This window comes from Arabidopsis lyrata (assembly GCF_000004255.2).
Source record: "Arabidopsis lyrata subsp. lyrata unplaced genomic scaffold ARALYscaffold_2, whole genome shotgun sequence".
Taxonomy (NCBI): domain Eukaryota; kingdom Viridiplantae; phylum Streptophyta; class Magnoliopsida; order Brassicales; family Brassicaceae; genus Arabidopsis; species Arabidopsis lyrata.
This window is the reverse complement of record NW_003302554.1, coordinates 16,345,108-16,365,037: the sequence shown is the minus strand read 5'-3', so window position 1 is coordinate 16,365,037 and position 19,930 is coordinate 16,345,108. Positions and strand designations below refer to the sequence as shown.

The 19,930-nt window shown below is 34.2% G+C and overlaps 3 protein-coding genes and 1 non-coding gene across 4 annotated transcripts; all 4 read right to left on the bottom strand.

The window, feature by feature from the left end:
* Positions 1-11,692: 11,692 nt before the first annotated feature.
* LOC110224137 lies at positions 11,693-14,045 on the bottom strand. Its single transcript, XM_021035529.1, has 5 exons — positions 13,955-14,045; positions 13,507-13,828; positions 12,888-13,203; positions 12,373-12,535; positions 11,693-12,289 (listed from the first exon to the last, which is right to left on the bottom strand). Exons 1-5 carry the CDS (start codon positions 14,026-14,028, stop codon positions 11,824-11,826), a joined length of 1,341 nt encoding a protein of 446 aa, XP_020891188.1. The 5' UTR covers positions 14,029-14,045; the 3' UTR covers positions 11,693-11,823.
* On the bottom strand, positions 14,021-16,047 carry LOC9325050 (pentatricopeptide repeat-containing protein At1g74630). The gene has a single exon (XM_021035528.1). The coding sequence runs from the start codon at positions 16,007-16,009 to the stop codon at positions 14,078-14,080; it is 1,932 nt and encodes a 643-aa protein (XP_020891187.1). The 5' UTR covers positions 16,010-16,047; the 3' UTR covers positions 14,021-14,077.
* A 93-nt stretch (positions 16,048-16,140) lies between these two features.
* LOC110224247 lies at positions 16,141-16,950 on the bottom strand. The gene is given in 2 exon segments (XM_021010173.1): positions 16,141-16,344; positions 16,347-16,950. Coding segments are annotated over 2 exon segments (630 nt in total). The 5' UTR covers positions 16,803-16,950; the 3' UTR covers positions 16,141-16,170.
* A 2,830-nt stretch (positions 16,951-19,780) lies between these two features.
* On the bottom strand, positions 19,781-19,861 carry TRNAL-AAG. The gene has a single exon. It is a non-coding gene; the product is annotated as a tRNA-Leu (tRNA).
* Positions 19,862-19,930: the final 69 nt, after the last annotated feature.

The following is a 19,930-nucleotide window of genomic DNA, read 5'->3' as shown; positions in this document are numbered from 1 at the left end:
TGATGATATCTGGGAGGACGAAAAGATTCCAGATCCTTTGTCATCTGACGATGAAGATGAAGTTAGAGCCGGAGAAGAGGCAGGTGGTAGAGATGAAGACGACCCAGAGATTTTGCTAGGTATCGAGAAGACTTTCAATTCTCCAGATGATTTCAAGCGGGCAGTATTGATGTATTCTTTGAAGACAAGGTATAACATCAAACTCTACAGGTCTGAATCAATGATGGTGGCTGCGAAGTGTTGCTATATTGATGATGAAGGTGTTCAATGTCCTTGGAGAGTATATTGTTCATATGAGAAGAAGAAGCATAAGATGCAAATAAGAGTTTATATCAACGAGCATTCATGTGTGAGGTCAGGGTATACAAAGATGTTGAAGCGGTCTTCCATTGCAGCTTTGTTTGAGGAGAGGCTGAGATTGAATCCAAAGCTGACCAAATACGAGATGGTTGCTGAGATAAAGAGAGAGTACAGATTGGAAGTAACTCCAGACCAGTGTGCTAAAGCGAAGACCAAAGTTCTGAGAGCAAGAAATGCTAGTCATGAGACCCATTTTGCAAGGATATGGGATTATCAAGCAGAGGTTTGTCATCGAAATCCTGGTACTGAGTTTGAGATTGAGACAATTGCAGGGGCATTTATTGGCAGCAAGCAGAAGTTTTTTCGCTTATACATTTGTTTTAAATCTCAAAAGGATTCATGGAAACAACATTGTAGACCTGTAATAGGCATAGATGGTGCTTTTCTGAAGTGGGACATAAAAGGACACCTATTAGCTGCGGTTGGTAGAGATGGTGATAATCGCATTGTTCCTCTAGCTTGGGCAGTGGTAGAAATAGAAAATGATGATAACTGGGACTGGTTTTTGAGGAAACTTTCTTCAAGTTTGGGGCTTTGTGAAATGGCTAATCTAGCTATCATTTCAGATAAACAATCGGTGAGTCTTATGCTTATGTTTTATATGAATGGTGATGCTTATTCTATGCTTATGCTTCTGTTTTATGGTTTTATTTGCAGGGTCTTGTCAAAGCAATCCATACTATACTTCCACAAGCTGAGCATCGTCAATGTTCTAAGCACATAATGGATAATTGGAAGAGAGACAGCCATGATGTAGAGTTACAGCGTCTGTTTTGGAAGATAGCCCGCAGCTACACCATAGAAGAGTTTAATAGTCATATGGCAGATTTAAAGAGGTACAATCCACACGCTTATGCGTCTCTGCAACTTACTAGTCCGATGACTTGGTCCAGAGCCTTCTTCAGAGTAGGTACCTGTTGCAATGATAACCTCAACAATTTGAGTGAGTCTTTCAATAGGACTATTAGACAAGCCAGAAGAAAGCCATTGTTAGATTTGCTAGAGGACATCAGGAGGCAATGCATGGTTAGAACTGCAAAGAGGTTTCTCATAGCTGACAGGTTGAAGACAAGGTTTACTCCGAGAGCTCATGTTGAGATAGAGAAAATGATTGCTGGGGCTGCTAACTGCGAGAGACATATGGCCAGAAACAATTTGCATGAGATATATGTGAATGGTGTTGGGTACTTTGTTGACATGGATTTAAAGACTTGTGGTTGCAGGAAGTGGCAGATGGTTGGGATCCCATGTGTTCATGCAACATGTGTGATATTAGGAAGAAAAGAAAAGGTTGAAGACTATGTCAGTGACTACTACACAAAGCTAAGGTGGAGAGAGACATACAGGGATGGTATTAGGCCTGTCCAAGGGATGCCATTGTGGCCTACTTTGAATAGATTGGCTGTCTTGCCACCACCTTGGAGAAGAGGTAATGCAGGAAGGCCAAGTAACTATGCAAGGAGGAAAGGAAGAAATGAAACTGCCTCTTCTTCAAGTAAGAAGAAGATGTCACGGGCAAAGAGAATCATGACATGCTCTAACTGCCTACAGGAAGGCCACAACAAACAAGGGTGCAAGAATCCAACTGTTCTGAATCCACCACCAAGACCAAGAGGACGACCAAGGATAAATCATGTATACACTTGATCACACTTATTTTCCATTAAACTCTTTGAAATTATGTATGTTCTGATTCTCATTATGGTTTCATTGAATTAGGAACAACAAGGATTGTCTCAGCAAGTACAAGGACAAGGAGCTGCGGGTCATGGATCACAAGGTTCAGAAGGATCAAGAGCTGCGGGTCATGGTTCACAAGGACAAGGAGCTTCGGGTCATGGATCACAAGCTTCACAAGGATCAAGAGCTCATGGATCACAAGAACAAAGAGCATCACAATCAACAAGAGCTCATGGATCACAAGCTTCACAAGGATCAAGAGCTCATGGATCACAAGGACAAAGAGCATCACAATCAACAAGAGCTCATGGATCACAAGGACAAAGGGCATCACAAAGACAAGGATCAAGAGCTCATGTTGGACCTGGAGCACAACCACAATCACAAGCTCAACCACAAGCAGAAGCACAAGCTCAACCACAAGAACAAGGACTTGCTGGATTAGAATCATGGTTTCAGTGTTCCACTTAGGTTTTTAGAGTTTCTGGTTGTTTGAACTTAAGCTTAGTCTCGGGGTTTTTGGTTGTTTGAACTAAAGAATGTATCTGGTTTTTTGGTTTTTGTTAGAACTTTTAGTCGGATAGACAAGGAGCATATGTTGCTTGCTTCTTCTTGTATGACATGTTCCACTTACTGTATGACATGTTCCACTTATTGTATGACATGTTTTGTTGTTTGCTTTTGTTATGTAATTGTCTCTTTAACATCAAAACAAATTCTCATAGAAATCATGTGTACCATTACAAGACTACAAGAGATATTACAAGACTACAATAGATAATACTTAATACAGAGACAAACTTCAAAGACACAATCTAAAAACACATGACCAAACATCAAATAACTAGTAACCAAGAACAAGCTTCTGCTTTTTGTTATAACCGAACATTAGGATACCAAGCACAATGATAATAAAACCAAGACACACCAAACAAAATTTGACCATCAATTTCCATTTCTTGATTTCCCTTTGACTCCACATTGCTTCTTCCTTCAGTTCTTTGATCATAGCCTGTAACTCTTCAATCTCTACGGCAACCTCAGATTTGGCATTGTTTATCTCACTGTCAATGATGGAGAATTTTGGCAATGCGTCTACAAGCTCTTCGTATACTCCATCTTCGACCCATTTAAACAAATGTTCCTGCAATTTCAATCGGAAACTATTATCAACAAAACAAAAACATCATAAAATCAATTCTACTTACATCTTGTTTCGTTGGACAACGGAAGAATGGTCTTCCAGGGTTCTGCTTCGACGCCGATGTATAGATGACGACGTCTAACCCGCAATGACACTTTGAAGGAAACCCACGTCCCCAACGGCCTCTGTCTTGAATAATCGAATTCGAATTCACTGAATTGGAACTCATTTCTTTAGCTCAATATAGAGAATTCGAAGAAGAAGAAGAAGAAGAAGAAGAAGAAGCAGATTAAGAAGAAGAACAAAAAGATTAAGAACAAGAAGGAGAAGACTCTAAGAATTGGGGATTTAGGGTTTGTTTGTTTAATTTGGGGATTTATTTGATTTCGTTTAAGTGTAAAACGGCAACGTTTTGGCCTTAACAGAGAAACGTTAACGGGTTTAAACGGCCGTTACTGGGTCTGTTATCGGAGTTAACGACATGTGCAAATGGGCCTGGTCAACGCAATCCAATGGGTCATTTGTTTGGTCAACGATAACTTGATGTTTAAAATGGCCTTATGAGAAGTTGACGTATTGATTGGCCACTTTTTGAAAGTTCGGAGATTAAACGACATTTTTCCCGTTATTAATAGCGTTAAAGAACAGCTGTATCCTTGTCGTAACAAAGATGACGGTGTTACATTACACATATATATTGATATTGATATCATAACAATTATGATTACTATTCTTTTTTTCTTTCTTTTTTTTTCTCCTCTTTTTTTTTTTTTTTGCTTTTTTTTTGGGGATAAAAAGCAATTTCGATTAGTATACTATCAAAACTTTACAACAATGATGAAACAGCTATTTTAAGATAGCTTTATACAAGAAACCATATCGCATCTAATTCACGTATTGTTCACTTTGATCTGATTTTTTTTTTTTTTCTGTCAAAGAAATCTGATTTTTTTTTTTGTTAGGTGTTTGTCTAAATATTGGCATAATAATGTCCACGTTATTTTGTTTATAGAAAAAAATCTGATACACGTTTACTTTTCAAATGACAGTTTTAGAACTGCATTATTCAAATGTCTAGTCGATCTATCAAATTAAACGGTACATCACGTTATGGTTTAATTAGTTACTATTTCTATTTTAGTTGTTTTAAGGTTTGTTTATTGTAAGTTTTCATTTAAAACAGTTCTGTCTTGAATTCGACATATTTCTAAATTATTAAATAAATGATTAAGTGTATTTTTTGTTTGGTATCGAAACAAAATTAAACCAAAATCTAGACTAACATCTAAAATATTTAGATTTTTGTTATATAATACATTCATATATATATATGTCACAGTGTCATTGGTATGCAATGTAGAAGTTTTTTTTTTTTTTGAGTCCACACAATTTTTTTAAGATAGCTTTATATAAGAAACCCTATCGCATCTAATCCACGTATTGTTCACTTTGATCTGATTTTTTTTTTTTTTTTTTTTTTTTTTTGTCAAAGAAATCTGATTTTTTTTGTTAGGTGTTTGTCTAAATATTAGCATAATAGGTCCGATTGGTAACCAAAAGCTGTACAAATTTTTAGCTGTTAGCTGGAGCTGTTAGTTTTACCTGAATAGTGTAAATCTGTATGAAAGAACTGTATGAGAAAGCTGTAAAAAAAAACTGAGAATAAAACTTTTAGTAACACTTTTGATAAAGTTTTTGTGAGTGGTAAAAATAAAAACTATACAACTTGTAATACTTTTATTATGTTCACCAATCAAATCCAATAATTTCCCCGTTATTTTGTTTATAGAAAAAAATATGATACACGTTTATTTTTCAAATGACATTTTTAGAACTGCATTATTCAAATGTCTAGTCGATCTATCAAATTAAATGGTACATCACGTTATTGTTTAACTAGTTACTATTTTAGTTGTTTTTTTTATAACCGAGTGTCCTGACCCCATCAAGATGGTCTAAACTAGAGACCGAACTTTTACGGCACGGACGTATACCCGATGGTGGGTCATGGCCAGGTAACGGTCTTCGGTTTCGGGCGCCAGAACAAGTCCGCATGTAAATTCCCTGGTGGCTACTAGTATGTAGCAAGGGGGAATCGAACCCAGGCGTATTAGAATTACCCCCTCAACCACGAAATACGTCCTACCACTAGCCTACCTTGTAGTGGTTATTTTTAGTTGTTTTTTTTTGTTTTAAGGTTTGTTTTTTGTACGTTTTCATTTAAAACAGTCCTGTCTTGAATTCGACATATTTCTAAATTATAAAAAAAAAATGATTTAAGTGTATTTTTTGTTTGGTATCGAAACAAATTTAAACCAAAATCTAGACTAACATCTAAGGTATTTAGATTTTTGTTGTATAATACATTCATATCTGTCACAGTGTCATTGGTATGCAATGTAGAAGTTTTTTTTTTTTTGAGTCCACACATTTTTTTTTGTTATGAAAGTAATTTTTTTTTGTTTTGGAAGAAATTTTTCTCTTAATAAATTGCGAAAGAAAGAATTTTTTTCAAATTTTTTTTTTCCTCATTTGACACCAATCAGCCCGTCACACCAAGAAACTGACTAAAATCACTGCAACTGAATTTTTTATTCTTTAAATTTTTAAGTGATAATAATTCAAAACATTGGACCGCTATAGATTGGTTATATTAGCTTACCTTGTTTTGTAGTTTTCATCAGTAATTTGTTTTAAAATATTTTGTTATATTTAATATAACGGTAAAACATAAAAAAAAATGTAAGCACTTCAAAAAGTTTAAATATTGGCGAAAACGTCAAACATATAACACAAACGGATACATGAAACGAAAACTATTGTTCATTTTAATACACTAACTAATGAGTTTGTGTACTTTGACACAATACACCTTAACGTTTAACGGACATGACCACTTTAACGAAACCATTAAAACGGTGTTAAATTTTAAATTTACTAAACCAAAAACTCCGTTAAGCACTACGCATACATTGTTTTCATACTTTTTTTTTTGTTTTTTTAGTTACATCATTTTTTGTGACGAAAAAAAAAAGTGGCATCAATTTTTTTTTGTAATGGATATTAGTATATCATTGTTACAAAAGGCTACGAAAAAAGAACTGTTTGTTTTTCATTTTTTGTTTTACATCACAATATAAAGTCTTTTGAGAAAAACAATTTGCTTTTGTAACATATACACATCATTTGATTTATAACGAAATAAATGTACGTTAATCTAAATTATTTCTTGCAAATTTGGTAGTTGGAGTATCAATCCTACAGCCACACGACAGTCTCTAGTTAATTAGTTCACACCTGAAGCTTGTACTAATATCATATATAAAATTTATTCAAAAATTCATATCCACGGAAAATATAAACTATTATTATAAACGAACGATATAGTACTTATTGTCTGTTGAAAAAAAGAGAGCCAGTTATTATCTTACATACATATTATGGAGGAGTTGAAACATCTATAAAACAGTTAGATATTAATTGTTAAGTAAAAATGGTAAAGATGGAGGATGGCATATGCAAGGTGCATCTTTGAAGATTGATTTTAAGGGAGAAAAAATATTAATAATGTAAGAAGAAAGAGAAGAAAAGAAAGAAAAGCCTAGACTTTTTCCATTTCCACATCTCCTAATCAATGATAGCCTGCCACGTACACACGAACATGGCTCCGAACTGTTCTCGCAGGAAAACGTGTTCCTAGCCCAGACCCAACTTTTCATCAGTTTTAATATTTAAAAACTCTTAGAACAGAGCTATAGTTACCCCGATAAATATGGTCTTATATCACTAACATCTCATAACCGTATAATGATATAAGTCATACTATAAAAAAATTCATAATTTTCTAAAATAAATAATGCATAATGAAATAAGTAATTACTCTATCCGTTTTATATTATTATTAAATGTTTTAAAATTTCTATAAAATTATATATTAATTTAACACTTTATAACTTTCTGATATACCAAAATTTTTTTTTGTTTGAATCTAATTTAACATTATATTAAAAAACAAATTTTCTGAAGTCTTTATGATTAATTGATTTTTTTAAAAATCAAATACTTCTGAATTTGTGTATTTTTAGTTAGAACATCCTATATTTTGAAACAAAAAGAATATATACTTACTTATTTGCATAATAATAATTTTCTTAATTGTATTATTAGGTAAAAACGTAAATTGTGCATTTTTGTGTTTTGATAAATAATAAGCAAAAACTTTTTATATAATCACATTAAAAAATGTTCTTTCCCTACTATACGTGCTACCAGTCGGAGCCAAAATATCATTTTCTTTTTGTCGCGTTCCAGCCAAAATATCATTAGTGAAGACTTAAGACCCTTGTTTTAAAAATTCCCGCCTAACCCGATTAATCTCCGCTTAATCGCTAGGTCCACTCTATTCGCCTCGATTAATGACTAATCCCTTAAAGAAATCAGTGACCCGATTATTCTCCGTCTAATCCGATTACATCCCGCCTAATATGATTACTCGCCGCCTAATTTTACATATCCCGATTATTTTTAGATTGCAAGTATAAAAAAACTTTTTATTTTTGTTATTCGATCATTTAAATTAGGAGTTTGTGATGTTTTACAATAACTTATATCAAATTTTAATAAAAATCATAAAAATTTATCTCAAAAACACAATTTTATGTGTTTACTACAATTTTGAAAATAATATTGGATTATTATGTTTTTAAAATATTAAAATAAATCTAAAACTAATCCTCGATTAATCCCCGATTTTAATCCGATTTTCCGATTGATCGCTAGGCTCATACCGAATGTCCAACTAACGCCTAGCGATTTTTTAAACAAGGCTTAAACACCAATTAGTCATATTGAAACTTCTTAGCAGCAGATTCGGATTAGTAATTTGGAGTAGTCAATGTGTGATCATGGCATGAGATGTATTATGCACACGTGGAAGGTCTAGATTAAAAGTGCGATCAATGAAATGAAAACGATGGATTATTGTCCTTAATTGTAATTACCCTACTTTATTTAATTACATTATCACCCTCAATTGTCGGCTATTCACATAATAGCTCGAGGAAAAGAAAAATAAGGAAAGCTCAGGCTATAAATACATGAATATAAATATATAGTTTCTCCGTTTTGTTTTAGTTGTCGTTTAAGGTTTTCTCACACAAATTAAAAAAAACATTAAATTTTCTGTTTTACCCTCTATTAATATATTTTATAAAAAAATTCATTAGCCGAAACATTAAACAGTAGGGATAAAACTGAAATTTTCACCAAATATTTGCATCGAAAACCTAAATCGGCAACTATTATGAAACAAAATTTTAACTCTAAAACGATAAGTAAAACAAAACGAAGGAAGTAATACACAGTTCTGATAGATTATCGCAGATATTCCACGTTGTATTGATTGCTACTATTTTAAAAATTAACAAATAGCCATTGAAATATACCGACGAAAAATAGAATTGAAAATATTTTTATTTTTAATTGTATTTTTAATTGTACACACTACTGATTCGTTTTTAGTGTTTTTTACTTTTTGAGTTTTTTCTAATTAAGCTAAAAACCAGTTACAACAATGATGAAAAAACGATTGTCGGCAGTCAGACCAATTATATTTGGTCCATTATAGCAAAGAAAGCCAAAACAGTGCATGCCGTTTGCAACATTTTTTTTACAATCGTCGCATTTGACATCAATATCAATAATCGATGAAAATAGTGTTTAAACTTTAGAGTAACGCAAACTCTTTTCATAGTCACTTTCAAAATCATGTTTGTGAGTAACAGTACAAAACTTACTTATACTAATGCAAGAAAATAAAATAAGTGACTAATTGACCTTTCTGTGATAACAAGCAATAACAAAGCTGGTTATTAATTGCTACCTTTATCCACACATGACAACTTAGTTTATTGATACTATCTCTCTTTCACAAAGAGTGTCTTTGCAAATTAAAAAAAATATTTAATTTTTTTTTTACCTTTTATTAATACACTAAAATCGTTTTTCTCTCTAAATAATAAGTTAAAAAACAGGAATAAAACTGAGATTTAATTTAAAAATCTGCATTGAAAACACAAAAAGACACTTTTTATGAAACAAAAATAAAATTTCAAAACGACACTCTTTGTGAAACGGAAAGAATATGTAATAATAGACATATTTGAATTTCTGTATTTCATGCATTTTCGCAATCAATAATTGTTTACCGATTCCATACAAAAACCATTATGGTAATCACCAATATCGATCAAGGTTCGGAAACGTAGTTTTATACACTTCTACTTATTTGAATAAAATTTAGTTGCATCGTCTAGATTAGATGCATGCATAGTACGGAACTTACGCAACCAGCGAAAGAAGACGTAGTCAACGCATATCCATATATAATATATATTATCTATTTCACACAGCTTAAACCGAGATTTTGCAGTCAAATGATTGTGCTGATATGTATGTAATCTGTTTTGTGAAAATTTTGACTGTTGACCAAAAGAAAAAAAAACAATTTGATTAATAAAATATTTTTGGTGATAAAAAGGATAATTTGATTGGGTAAATTTTAATTAGTGGTGTACAAATTGTATGAGCAGAAAAAAAAGATAAAAAAAAATTAAATTATGAGCAGTTAGAGAGAGTACGCAAGAATCTAATGCAAATTAAATAATGATTTGATATGATGATTTGATACCCATAACAACATGTCTGAAAAATACTACTATTTGGTACCCATTGGCCATAACTCGCTGCCTACCAAACTTTATATAAAATGTTTGGCATAATTATTTACATATTTTTTATATGAATTAGAAAGTGTAATGAAAGATGTGGTATGTGAGTTTGTCTAAGACTCTAAATGGAAAAATAAAATAAACAAAGTTTGCTTACCAGTTACCATTACTTCAGCTCCCAATATAGAACAAAACAAAAAGAATAAAAAAAGGTAGGCGAACTTGTTTTTTTGTTTTGTATGACGTTGTAAAATAGTCCAGTTTTTGCATATTAATAATAATAAAAATGGAGACGATTCACCACTAATTCGCAGTTGAGTTCCTTGAGGAATGAGCCCCACTTTGAAGAAAGTGACTAAATCTTTCCAATATACAAAGCATATACAGTATATATAGAGTATAGAGATATGTTTATTTGGGTATCTGCTAAGTTATGGATACATTAATTCGAAATTGGCCAATTATAGCAATAAAACTATGCCCAAAAATTTATACAAATCACAGTCACAATCGCGTGATAAAAAATCTACAAAACTCATTTTAGTGGACCCCTAATTTGTATTGTCATGATTATACAAGTATCACATTCCGGATTCAACTCCAGTTATGTTACATTCTAGATTCTAATCCGCATATTACATAATACATATTACTAAGTAGTAAGTACTAACAAGAAAATACCAACAAAATGTTTTAAGAGAAAATGCTATCAAAATTTATCTAATAATAACTTTTTGCGTGTTTTATTATTCTATCAGTTAAAGAAAACATACAACTTTAGTGTTATAAATTATTACTTTTATATAGATTAGATATTTTGTTTTGGTATCCTTTTTTTTGTGCAAAGTTTTGGTATCCAATTTTATAAATTTTGTATAAAAACTAAATTTTGAGATAAGGAGTTGGAGAAAAAGAAGATAGTGATATATTAATAATATATGAGGGTCTGGTAAGTTTTGGATATATTAAATAGAATCTGGCCCATTAAATAATAAAATGAGGCCCAAGAAGTCCCCGTCGGCTAAATATATGGCATGTGATGAATCTACGTGGCACGTGGGGGATGAACTTACCCAACTTTCTGTCTATTCCCGGTATTTGAGTGTTGTGTTCTGAAGTTAACATCTCATCCCCGGAGGCCGGAGCCATAAAGAGATGGATTGGACACTTCTTCCTTTTTTTTATTGTCGTTTTTTTCAATCGAATTTACATATTAAAAACGAGGAATTATGGATTAATAAAATAAATAACATTGGTTCTGTTTTGAATATTTGTCGGTATAATTCGGCTTTAACTCAGAAACTATATATAATTGAGTTAAATTAAACCCATACCACTTTTGATGTGAGGTTAGGTTACGTCGAAATTGGTTTAATTGAAACAATGCTAGACGAAACTCAAAAAGATTCGAACAGCTTATACGAATATTTGAAACTTAGAAAATCAATAGTATAAAAAAAACTTCTAATTCTAGAGTTCGTGGAAGTCCTCTTGGCCCATTGGTTGATCAAGCATTAATTAATGCTTCTACACCAAGAAGGTTTGGTGTTCGTATCGCAAATACAACGATTTATTAACAAATTTGCAAATTAATGGAGTCAAGTGTGCAGGAGATCACCAACGATACACAATTATAGCCGTTCGCCAGGATTCCACGCAGAGAAGAAAGTATCGTCAGGTCGTGGAGCATTGAAGGTGTCCGTCAAGAGCATGAAGAAAGAAATATCGTCTGTCGTGAATCTAATAAGAGTCGGAAGAAATTGTCTGTTGTAGAATCGTCTATATAATATTTCTCATAATGTATAATAAATAATAAATCCAGACGATAAAAAAAAAATGTAGAGTTCAACAAACAATGAACACTCTATGGGCCTGCGCCCACATTTCCTGGGCCTGTCTGTATACGTCTATCTAACATTTAGCAAAAGTCTCTTGCAAGAAGTTGTAGAGCTCTTGAGCAACAAGAGAAGGATACTCTTCTTGAGGTAAGAGTGCACCTTCAACTTCCACGAATTTGCTTACTCCTTTGGCTCCTCTTAATGCTTCCATTTCTGCTTTCGATCTTTTTGGAGCTCCTTTTGTTGACATAACCATTACCGGTAATTTCCCTTCCAAATCAGCAAACAGTTGGAGAAATTCCTCCCGTGATGAAACCGGGTCGAGTAAACCAGTCAGAAAAGCTGCAGGGACGTAGCGTGATCCCTTCTGCTTTGTTAACTCGTATCTGCTTTGGATTATGGCATCGGTCACGTTGGTTTGGTCGGCATAAACATGGGATTTGTACTGAGACTCGATAGACTTCTCGTTGCTCACCAACATGTTGTACATCATCCAACCAACTCCAGGTGCTCTTAGAGTTCCTCTTAGCATACCATACCTGTTGAGACAAAAACAGAGCGATCAATAGCGGAAAGCTTTTCTCTTTTTTATTTTATTTTTTATGGAAAGATGTCAACGGACCTCGACACCATGGAAGAATCACGGCCAAAGACAATAGGGAGAGGTCCAGCCCATGTAGGTGCGACAGCAGCAATGGCTGATGGTTTTAGTAGCCCACGTTGGGTAGCACGGATTGCTAGTGTTGCCGCATGCCCTCCTCCCATGATCACTAGATCATCATTACCTGTTTCGGAGTTACATGGATTATGTCAAGATATCGCTTTTTCTCTTTTGTTAGTTGAGAAAGCAAATAAGGGGGATCAATGGAAAACCGATTCAAGCGTATAAGCATTCAGAGCCATAGAGAAGACATACTTTTAGAATGAGCAAAGTGTAAGGGACTCTAAACATTACAAGGGCTCATGTATAACTACCATTATTCACCAAAGTAAATATAGATATTACCACTACGAATCAGTTTTCATATCAAACTATAAGGAACCGGGAACTAAAGCCATGGAGAGTATGTGTAGCTTTTCACTCTTGTCACCATAACATTGCCAACACAAACAGAAAAAGAAGTAGTTCACACTAACCTGACTGGCTCATTGGGCTCTCAGGTGAGTTCATGAAGTCGACCACAAACTTCTCCATGACATCTGTGTCATAATCCATCTTCGGTCTGGCAGAATAACCAAGACCGGGCCAATCTACAATAGTTGCTCGCCAGTTGACTTCCCCATCGCGCTGCACAATGTCTTTAGCCACAGATCTCCACTCCTCAACGGTGCTAACATCGGATATTGTTGGTATCATTAGGATATTCTTAGCTGATTCACACTTCTCCCTCCCATGCTCTTCATAGTATATACCGATCGAATTACCCTTGAACTTCCATTGCCAAGTGCTTGTCTAAAACAGAGCAACATCAATACATAAAAGCCCAGAAACAAAAGATTATCCCAGAAGAGCCTAAATAATTCATTAATGGTTTCAAAAGTAAGAAAACCAATCTCACTATGATCAATTTCTACATAAAAATATAGTCATATAGAGCCAATATAGTAAGTTTATAAAACAAAAACCATTCTTTAACAAAGAAATCTCGATAAATCTACAATTTTGTCTAATTCTTTTTCCAAGTCAAAGGATCAAACCACTAATTGAACAATAAGAGCGAGACGATCAGACAAAACGAGATACTAGTAAACTAACCTTAGTTTGGACTGGCGATTTGTCATCGATGGAGATCGAGGGCACAGAAGCTCGCACCGAAACAAGTTTGGGATATTTTGGAGTAAGCAAGAGAAATGGTCTGCGAGTTTTGCAGGAAAAGGGTACGAAAGGTGGTGATGAAATGGAGAATGCAGCTGAAGCAGCCATGGAAGTGAAATAATCCAAAAAGTTAGGATTTTTCGAAGATCTGGTAAGCGAGAAAGAAGGAAACGACGATTCAAAGGTTGAGACTTGAGACTTGAGACTTTTGAACCAGAACCACGAAGACGTGCTGATATTTCTCGTCAAAGTTTGGTAGAATCTGTTAGAAATTTACAATAACAGTCCAAAAGAATTTTGTAAATAATTTTGTAAATTACGTTCTAGGCCAAGAAGAATGCAAAGTATCAAGATAACCCACAGTCCCAAGGCAATGTAAACCACAAACCTCAAGTTATAGAGACATCTGAAAGTTTGTGTTGGGAGTGAAGCTTCCATTGATGAGGTCACTAGTGGAAGCATTAGACCACAAAATGATATATGTTTGGTGAACAGTTCTATTCACAACGTTTTACCAGTAGTCACCGCATGAGCAAGAACCGTCCTTAAATGAATGGAAGCGATTTCTGTCTCGGATCACAATTTCTACTCCATAGACCCTTGAAGTTAGCTTCATAACAGCGTGACAATCTCTGCAAATTCGCAGATTCTTTACTATCCTGATATTTGCTCCTTTAGGCAATCTAGCTAGAGCAAATGCAAGTGCAAGCTTCTCACTGTGTTTACTTACCTGATCCTCCTTTTCTTCCTCTTCCACATCATATAAAGCACTTGCTACTTCTGGGGCATACCCAGCTTCATCTCTAAGCCTCAAGATGATTTCTTTTAGCTTCTCGTGAGCCTCTATATCGATTTCCTTCTTTTTCTCGCATGCAGTGAACTTATACATGGTTTTGCCAACTTCCACCAAGCTCCAAGCAGTTATCTTCTTGATTCTCTGAACAATCATTGACTTTCTGATAGAAGCAACATCCTTCCATTTACCTGCAGTAGCATAAACATTCGACAAAAGAACAAGATCCCCCGAGTTATTTGGGTCAAGCTCATTAAGCCTTTGTTTCACTTGCTCGGCCAGTTCGATATTCCCATGACTACTGCAAGCCCCGAGAAGAGTCCGCCACACTATGGCAGTTGGCGGAATTGGCATTTGGCATATGAAACTATAAGCCTTTTGCAGTTTTCCAGATCGGCCATATAAATCAACCATGCAACCATAGTGTTCAACTGCTGGTTCGATGTGGTAGACTCTCTTCATCTTAGAGAAGTAACCTTCACCTTCTTTGATCAGTCCAGCATGACTGCAAGCATACAAAAGCGAAATGAAAGATATCTCGTCTGGCATAACACCAGACTCAGTCATTTCATTGAATATTCTAATAGCTTCTTCTCCGTGACCATGCATTGCTAAGCCCGCTATCATTGATGTCCAAGATACAATACTCCTCTTCTCTTGCATACCTTCAAAGACTAATCTAGCCATTGGGACATTACCACACCTAGAATACATATCAATAAGCGCATTGTTCACCGAAACTATCCAACTATACCCTGATTTCTCTACAAACCCGTGTAATGTCTTCCCAAACTCAAATGCCCCAGATTGTGAACAGGCAGAGAGAACTCCGGTGAGACTCACCTCGTTTGGTCTCATTTCCGCTCTTAGTAACTCCCTGAAATACGAGAAAGACTCATTGAAACTTCCATTATGAGAAAACCCAACAATCATAGTGCTCCAGGAGACATCATCTCTGTGAGGCATTTCCGAGAAGATCCGTTTAGCACACTCAAGCTCCCCAGCTTTAATGTACCCTGCAAGCATCACGTTCCACGACGTATGATTCCTTACCAGCATCTTATCAAAGATTTCCCTCGCGCCCGAAACATCATTCCCCCTGAAACAGGCCGTGACCACAGCATTCCACGCAACCAAATTCGGTTGAGGCATTTCATCGAACACCTTGCGAGCAAACCCAACACAGCCACATTCCCCATACATACCGATCAAGGTAGTAGCAACAAACAAATGTGAATCAAGCCCATGTTTCAAAGCTTGACAATGCATCTGAAATCCAGTTCTTAAAGACCGGAAATTCGCCGCCGCCTTGACAACAAACGCGAAGGAGAAGCTATCAGGAAAAATGAAACCTTTCCTCATCATTTCCACAAACACGGCAACGGAATTGTGCGGCTCATCGGATTCAGAGTAGCCTCGGACGAGAGTGTTGAACATAAACGCATCAGGTTCAGGAAAACAGAGCAAGAGACGGCGAGCGTAAGGTAAAGCGTCGGAAATGGAAATCGCACAATGTAGGATAAGCTTTCCGATGAAGTAAGAATCAGTGTCAACGCCGGATTTGATAAAGAAGCCATGGATTTGGGTTAGAGCTCTTAAGTTCTTGCAGCTATTAAGGATAGAGAGACAATGGTTGATTGCGATAGACATCGTCACAACTCACAAGCCAAAAAAAAAGAAAAGGTGGAATTTTTAATTATCATAATCCTGATAAAATTTTCCGAAGTACTGTATGTATAAACTATAAACTATAAACCCTAATTTAAACCCTGAAAGAAAAAAAATACTCTGATTTTTGGTTATTTTACAAATCAAAAATCCGATGAGCAATTCAAAATTTCATACAAAAGTGGCGATCCAAACCGAACTGAAACTCGGATTGCAAGGCAATTTTTAGTCACTATTGATCCTTCCGTGTAATCTTCCATGCAAATAACGCATTCATTCTCCTCCGTCGTTGATTCGTTTGAGTTATAACCGTAGGTCCGTAGCTATCGATCAACAACTTCTCCGCAGCTTTGTTGGCTTTGTAAATCTCAGTCTTGATCTTACATTTCTTGGATTCAACTACTCCTCTGCCTCTCGATGATGATGATGTAATAGCCATGTCGATCTCGCGCAAGATAGTGGAGCAGCCGTTTCCTAGCGAGTAATTATTTGTAATCTTGCTTTGTCTGGAGATAACGGTGGTTTCGTCGGGACTACGAACGATGTCGTAAACGACGTTGTGTTGAGTGTCTGGAGAGGAAGTGAGTTCGTTCAGGGGAATAAAGCTGGTGTGATGGTCGATGGTTTGTTCGGCGGGTAGAGAGAATGTCTTTGTTTCGTCGGTGAAGAGATGAATTCTTCTGCGGAGAACATTGGTGCACGTTAGCTCGACGGTAAGCGGAGAGGTTGAGTCCCGGCGAAAAGAGACACTGTGCTCAAAATCAGTGTAAACCATGGCTTTTAATTTCTCTTGTTGGTATATATTATAGAGAGACTAACGATAAGTTATTCTTTTTTTTGGGATAGGTTTTGAGTTCATGAGACGAGGCATGTGATATGATGGTTTTATACTGACAAAAGTTATTAAAGTTACAGTATATCCTTTTCATGCTCGAATTTGGATTGTAATTTAGTTATGGGAGACTCACAAAAATGCCCCTTTTTCAATACCCCTTTTCAAAAATGCCCCCTTTGGATGTCCATTTTTAAAAATACCCCTTTTATGTACAAAATGACTAAATTACCCTTCTTTTAATAAAAGATATCATAAATATATAAGGAAATATAACAAAATTAGGTCCACAAAATACAAAATATTTTTTGGCGGGAAAAGTGATCCCCCAATTTTTCCCGCCAAAACACTTGTAAAAATTTGTAAAACCTTTAAAATACCTTGTAAAATTTTCCCGTAAAATTTTTTCCCGCCAAAAAATTTTCCCGCCAAAAAATTTTTTTTGCGGGAAAAGTGATTCCGCAATTTTTTTGGCGTTAAATTTTTGGCGGGAAAATTTTTCCCGCCAAAAATTTACAAGGTATTTTAAAGGTTTTTTACAAGGTATTTATAAGGTTTTACAATGTATTTTAAAAGGTTTTACAACGTATTTACAAGGTATTTATAAGATATTATAAGATTTTACAAGCTATTTTATAAGGTTTTTACAAGTTATAAGGTTTTACAAGTTTTTTATAAGGTTTTACAAGTTATAAATACCTTATAAAACCTTAAAGTACCTTGTAAAACTTTTTAAAATACATTGTAAAACCTTACAAAACACTTGTAAATACCTTGTAAAAAACCTTTAAAATACCTTGTAAATTTTTCCCGCCAAAAATTTTCCCGCCAAAAAAATTTCGCAAAAAAAATTGCGGAATCACTTTTCCCGCAAAAAAATTTTTTTGGCGGGAAAATTTTTTGGCGGGAAAAATTTTTACGGGAAAATTTTACAAGGTTTTTTAAAGGTTTTTACAAGTGTTTTGGCGGGAAAATTGCGAGATCACTTTTCCCGCCAAAAAATATTTTGTATTTTGTGGACCTAATTTTGTTTCAAATAAGGGTAAAATGGTCATTAAAAATTAAAAGAGGGCAAACTTAAAAATGGACTCTCAAAGGGGGCATTTTTGAAAAGGGGTATTGAAAAAGGGGCATTTTTAACAATTTCTCTTTAGTTATTCAAAAAAGGAAACATTGTTTTTGAATGTAATATCTATATATACATTTTTGAATGACTTTTAGCAAATAAATCCTGGAGTTGGACCTTATTTACGGATGAATGCCATTGGCATTAATTATTTAAATTTGAAAAATATTACTTAAAGATATTACCAATACGATTTCGAGAATCATAAATTCATATCTTCCTTAATTTTCTGAGTCATTAATGTGATAATCTTTAAGAAATATTTATCTGTAAAAAAAAAATCCACATTAATGAAGGCATTAAAATCGACACTAACAATTAAATTATTTAGATGTTCAATTATTTTAAGATTCTTATATCTTATTTGATATATTTTTTTTAATATCTCATTCTTTAATTACTGCGTTTAGAATTTATTGGTTGTTACCTATTTTTTGGTGAAATTTATTGGTTGTTACTTAATAAGTAATTATGGTGCGTTTATTTTAGTTAATATCTAATTTAAAGGATTTGTTTTCTTTTATTATTAATAAATGAATAACATGTATAGAAATAAAAGATTTTTTTGCGACTCCATAATAAAAATATTAAACTCTTATTTTCTACATTTCTTACACATAATATCCTCTTATTCAATAACAAAAAATATATATTACATATTTTTAAAAATATTTATAATATTTAAATTATATAAAAAATTTGTAATATTAATATTATTTCAACTCTATACAAATTTAATATATATGTATATATATCTTATGGGAACCATTTAAAAGAAATTTTTAAATTGACTTGAATTATATAGCTTTTAAATAAAAGTATTATTAAAAAGAAAAATAACTAAATAATGTTTAATTTCACGGGACGGGTAATATGATGGGACGGGTTTGGGTTGATATTTATAAAAGATCGTATACCACGGGTGAAATCCTAAAATTAACAATCAAAATAATCTATCAAACAAATTACATTTTGATTTTTTTAAGAAAATATAGCCCCGCGGTGTACCGCGGGTTAAAATCTAGTTGAAAAATATGTGTAAAACACAAAGTTCGAAATTCGATACCCAAATACAATTGGTTTGGATATATTTTTTTTTTTTGTCATCTGTGATTATGTTAGATATGACCACAAAGTGGTACCAAAGAGTTATAATAACTAACAGGAACAACAAACTCTAGAGACAATTAGCCTACACTAGCACCACTTTCTCACAAGGAAGAAAGGGTTTATACAAAAAGGAGCTCAACCACTCAGGAGCTACTTACCAAGAACCAAAAATTCAAAAAAGAATGATCTCCAACAAGAGCATCACACCCCTAAAGACAGAGTGCAATCCAGACTCTTCCCTAAAGACAGAACAAAGCCATGGGGGGACTCCCACTGCCACATATGATTGACAGCGAAGGTCACCAGTCACACTTTGAGCAATAAGAATTGCACTTCTGTTTGCAGATTCGAATTCCTGCTCCAACTTCCATGACAAAAAGGGTCTAAGAGAGTTAACTAAAGCCAAAAATTGGGCTTTAAAGGATGGCCATGCCAAGGGACGGGAAACAAAACCAACCAAAGCTTTATTTTGGACAGCAAAGATAATGTTGTCAATCTTATAACTAGCCATACTTTCAAAAGCCCACAGCAAGCATCTCAAACTAGCATCATCTTTAGAACGAATCCCTGCAAAAGTTCTCCTACTAAGATTGGTTTGGATATAAGATTGTATTTATTTTAAGTTTAATGAACTATTACTGCTTTGTTAATTAAAAAAAAAAACATAAGATAAAAAGAAAAGAAATGTCAAGAGTGGGATTTGAACCCACGCCCTTTCGGACCAGTACCTTAAACTGGCGCCTTAGACCAACTCGGCCATCTTGACTTCATGTTGACTAAAACAATACTAATTATATATGATATATTTATATCTCTATATTTGAAAGTTTCATAC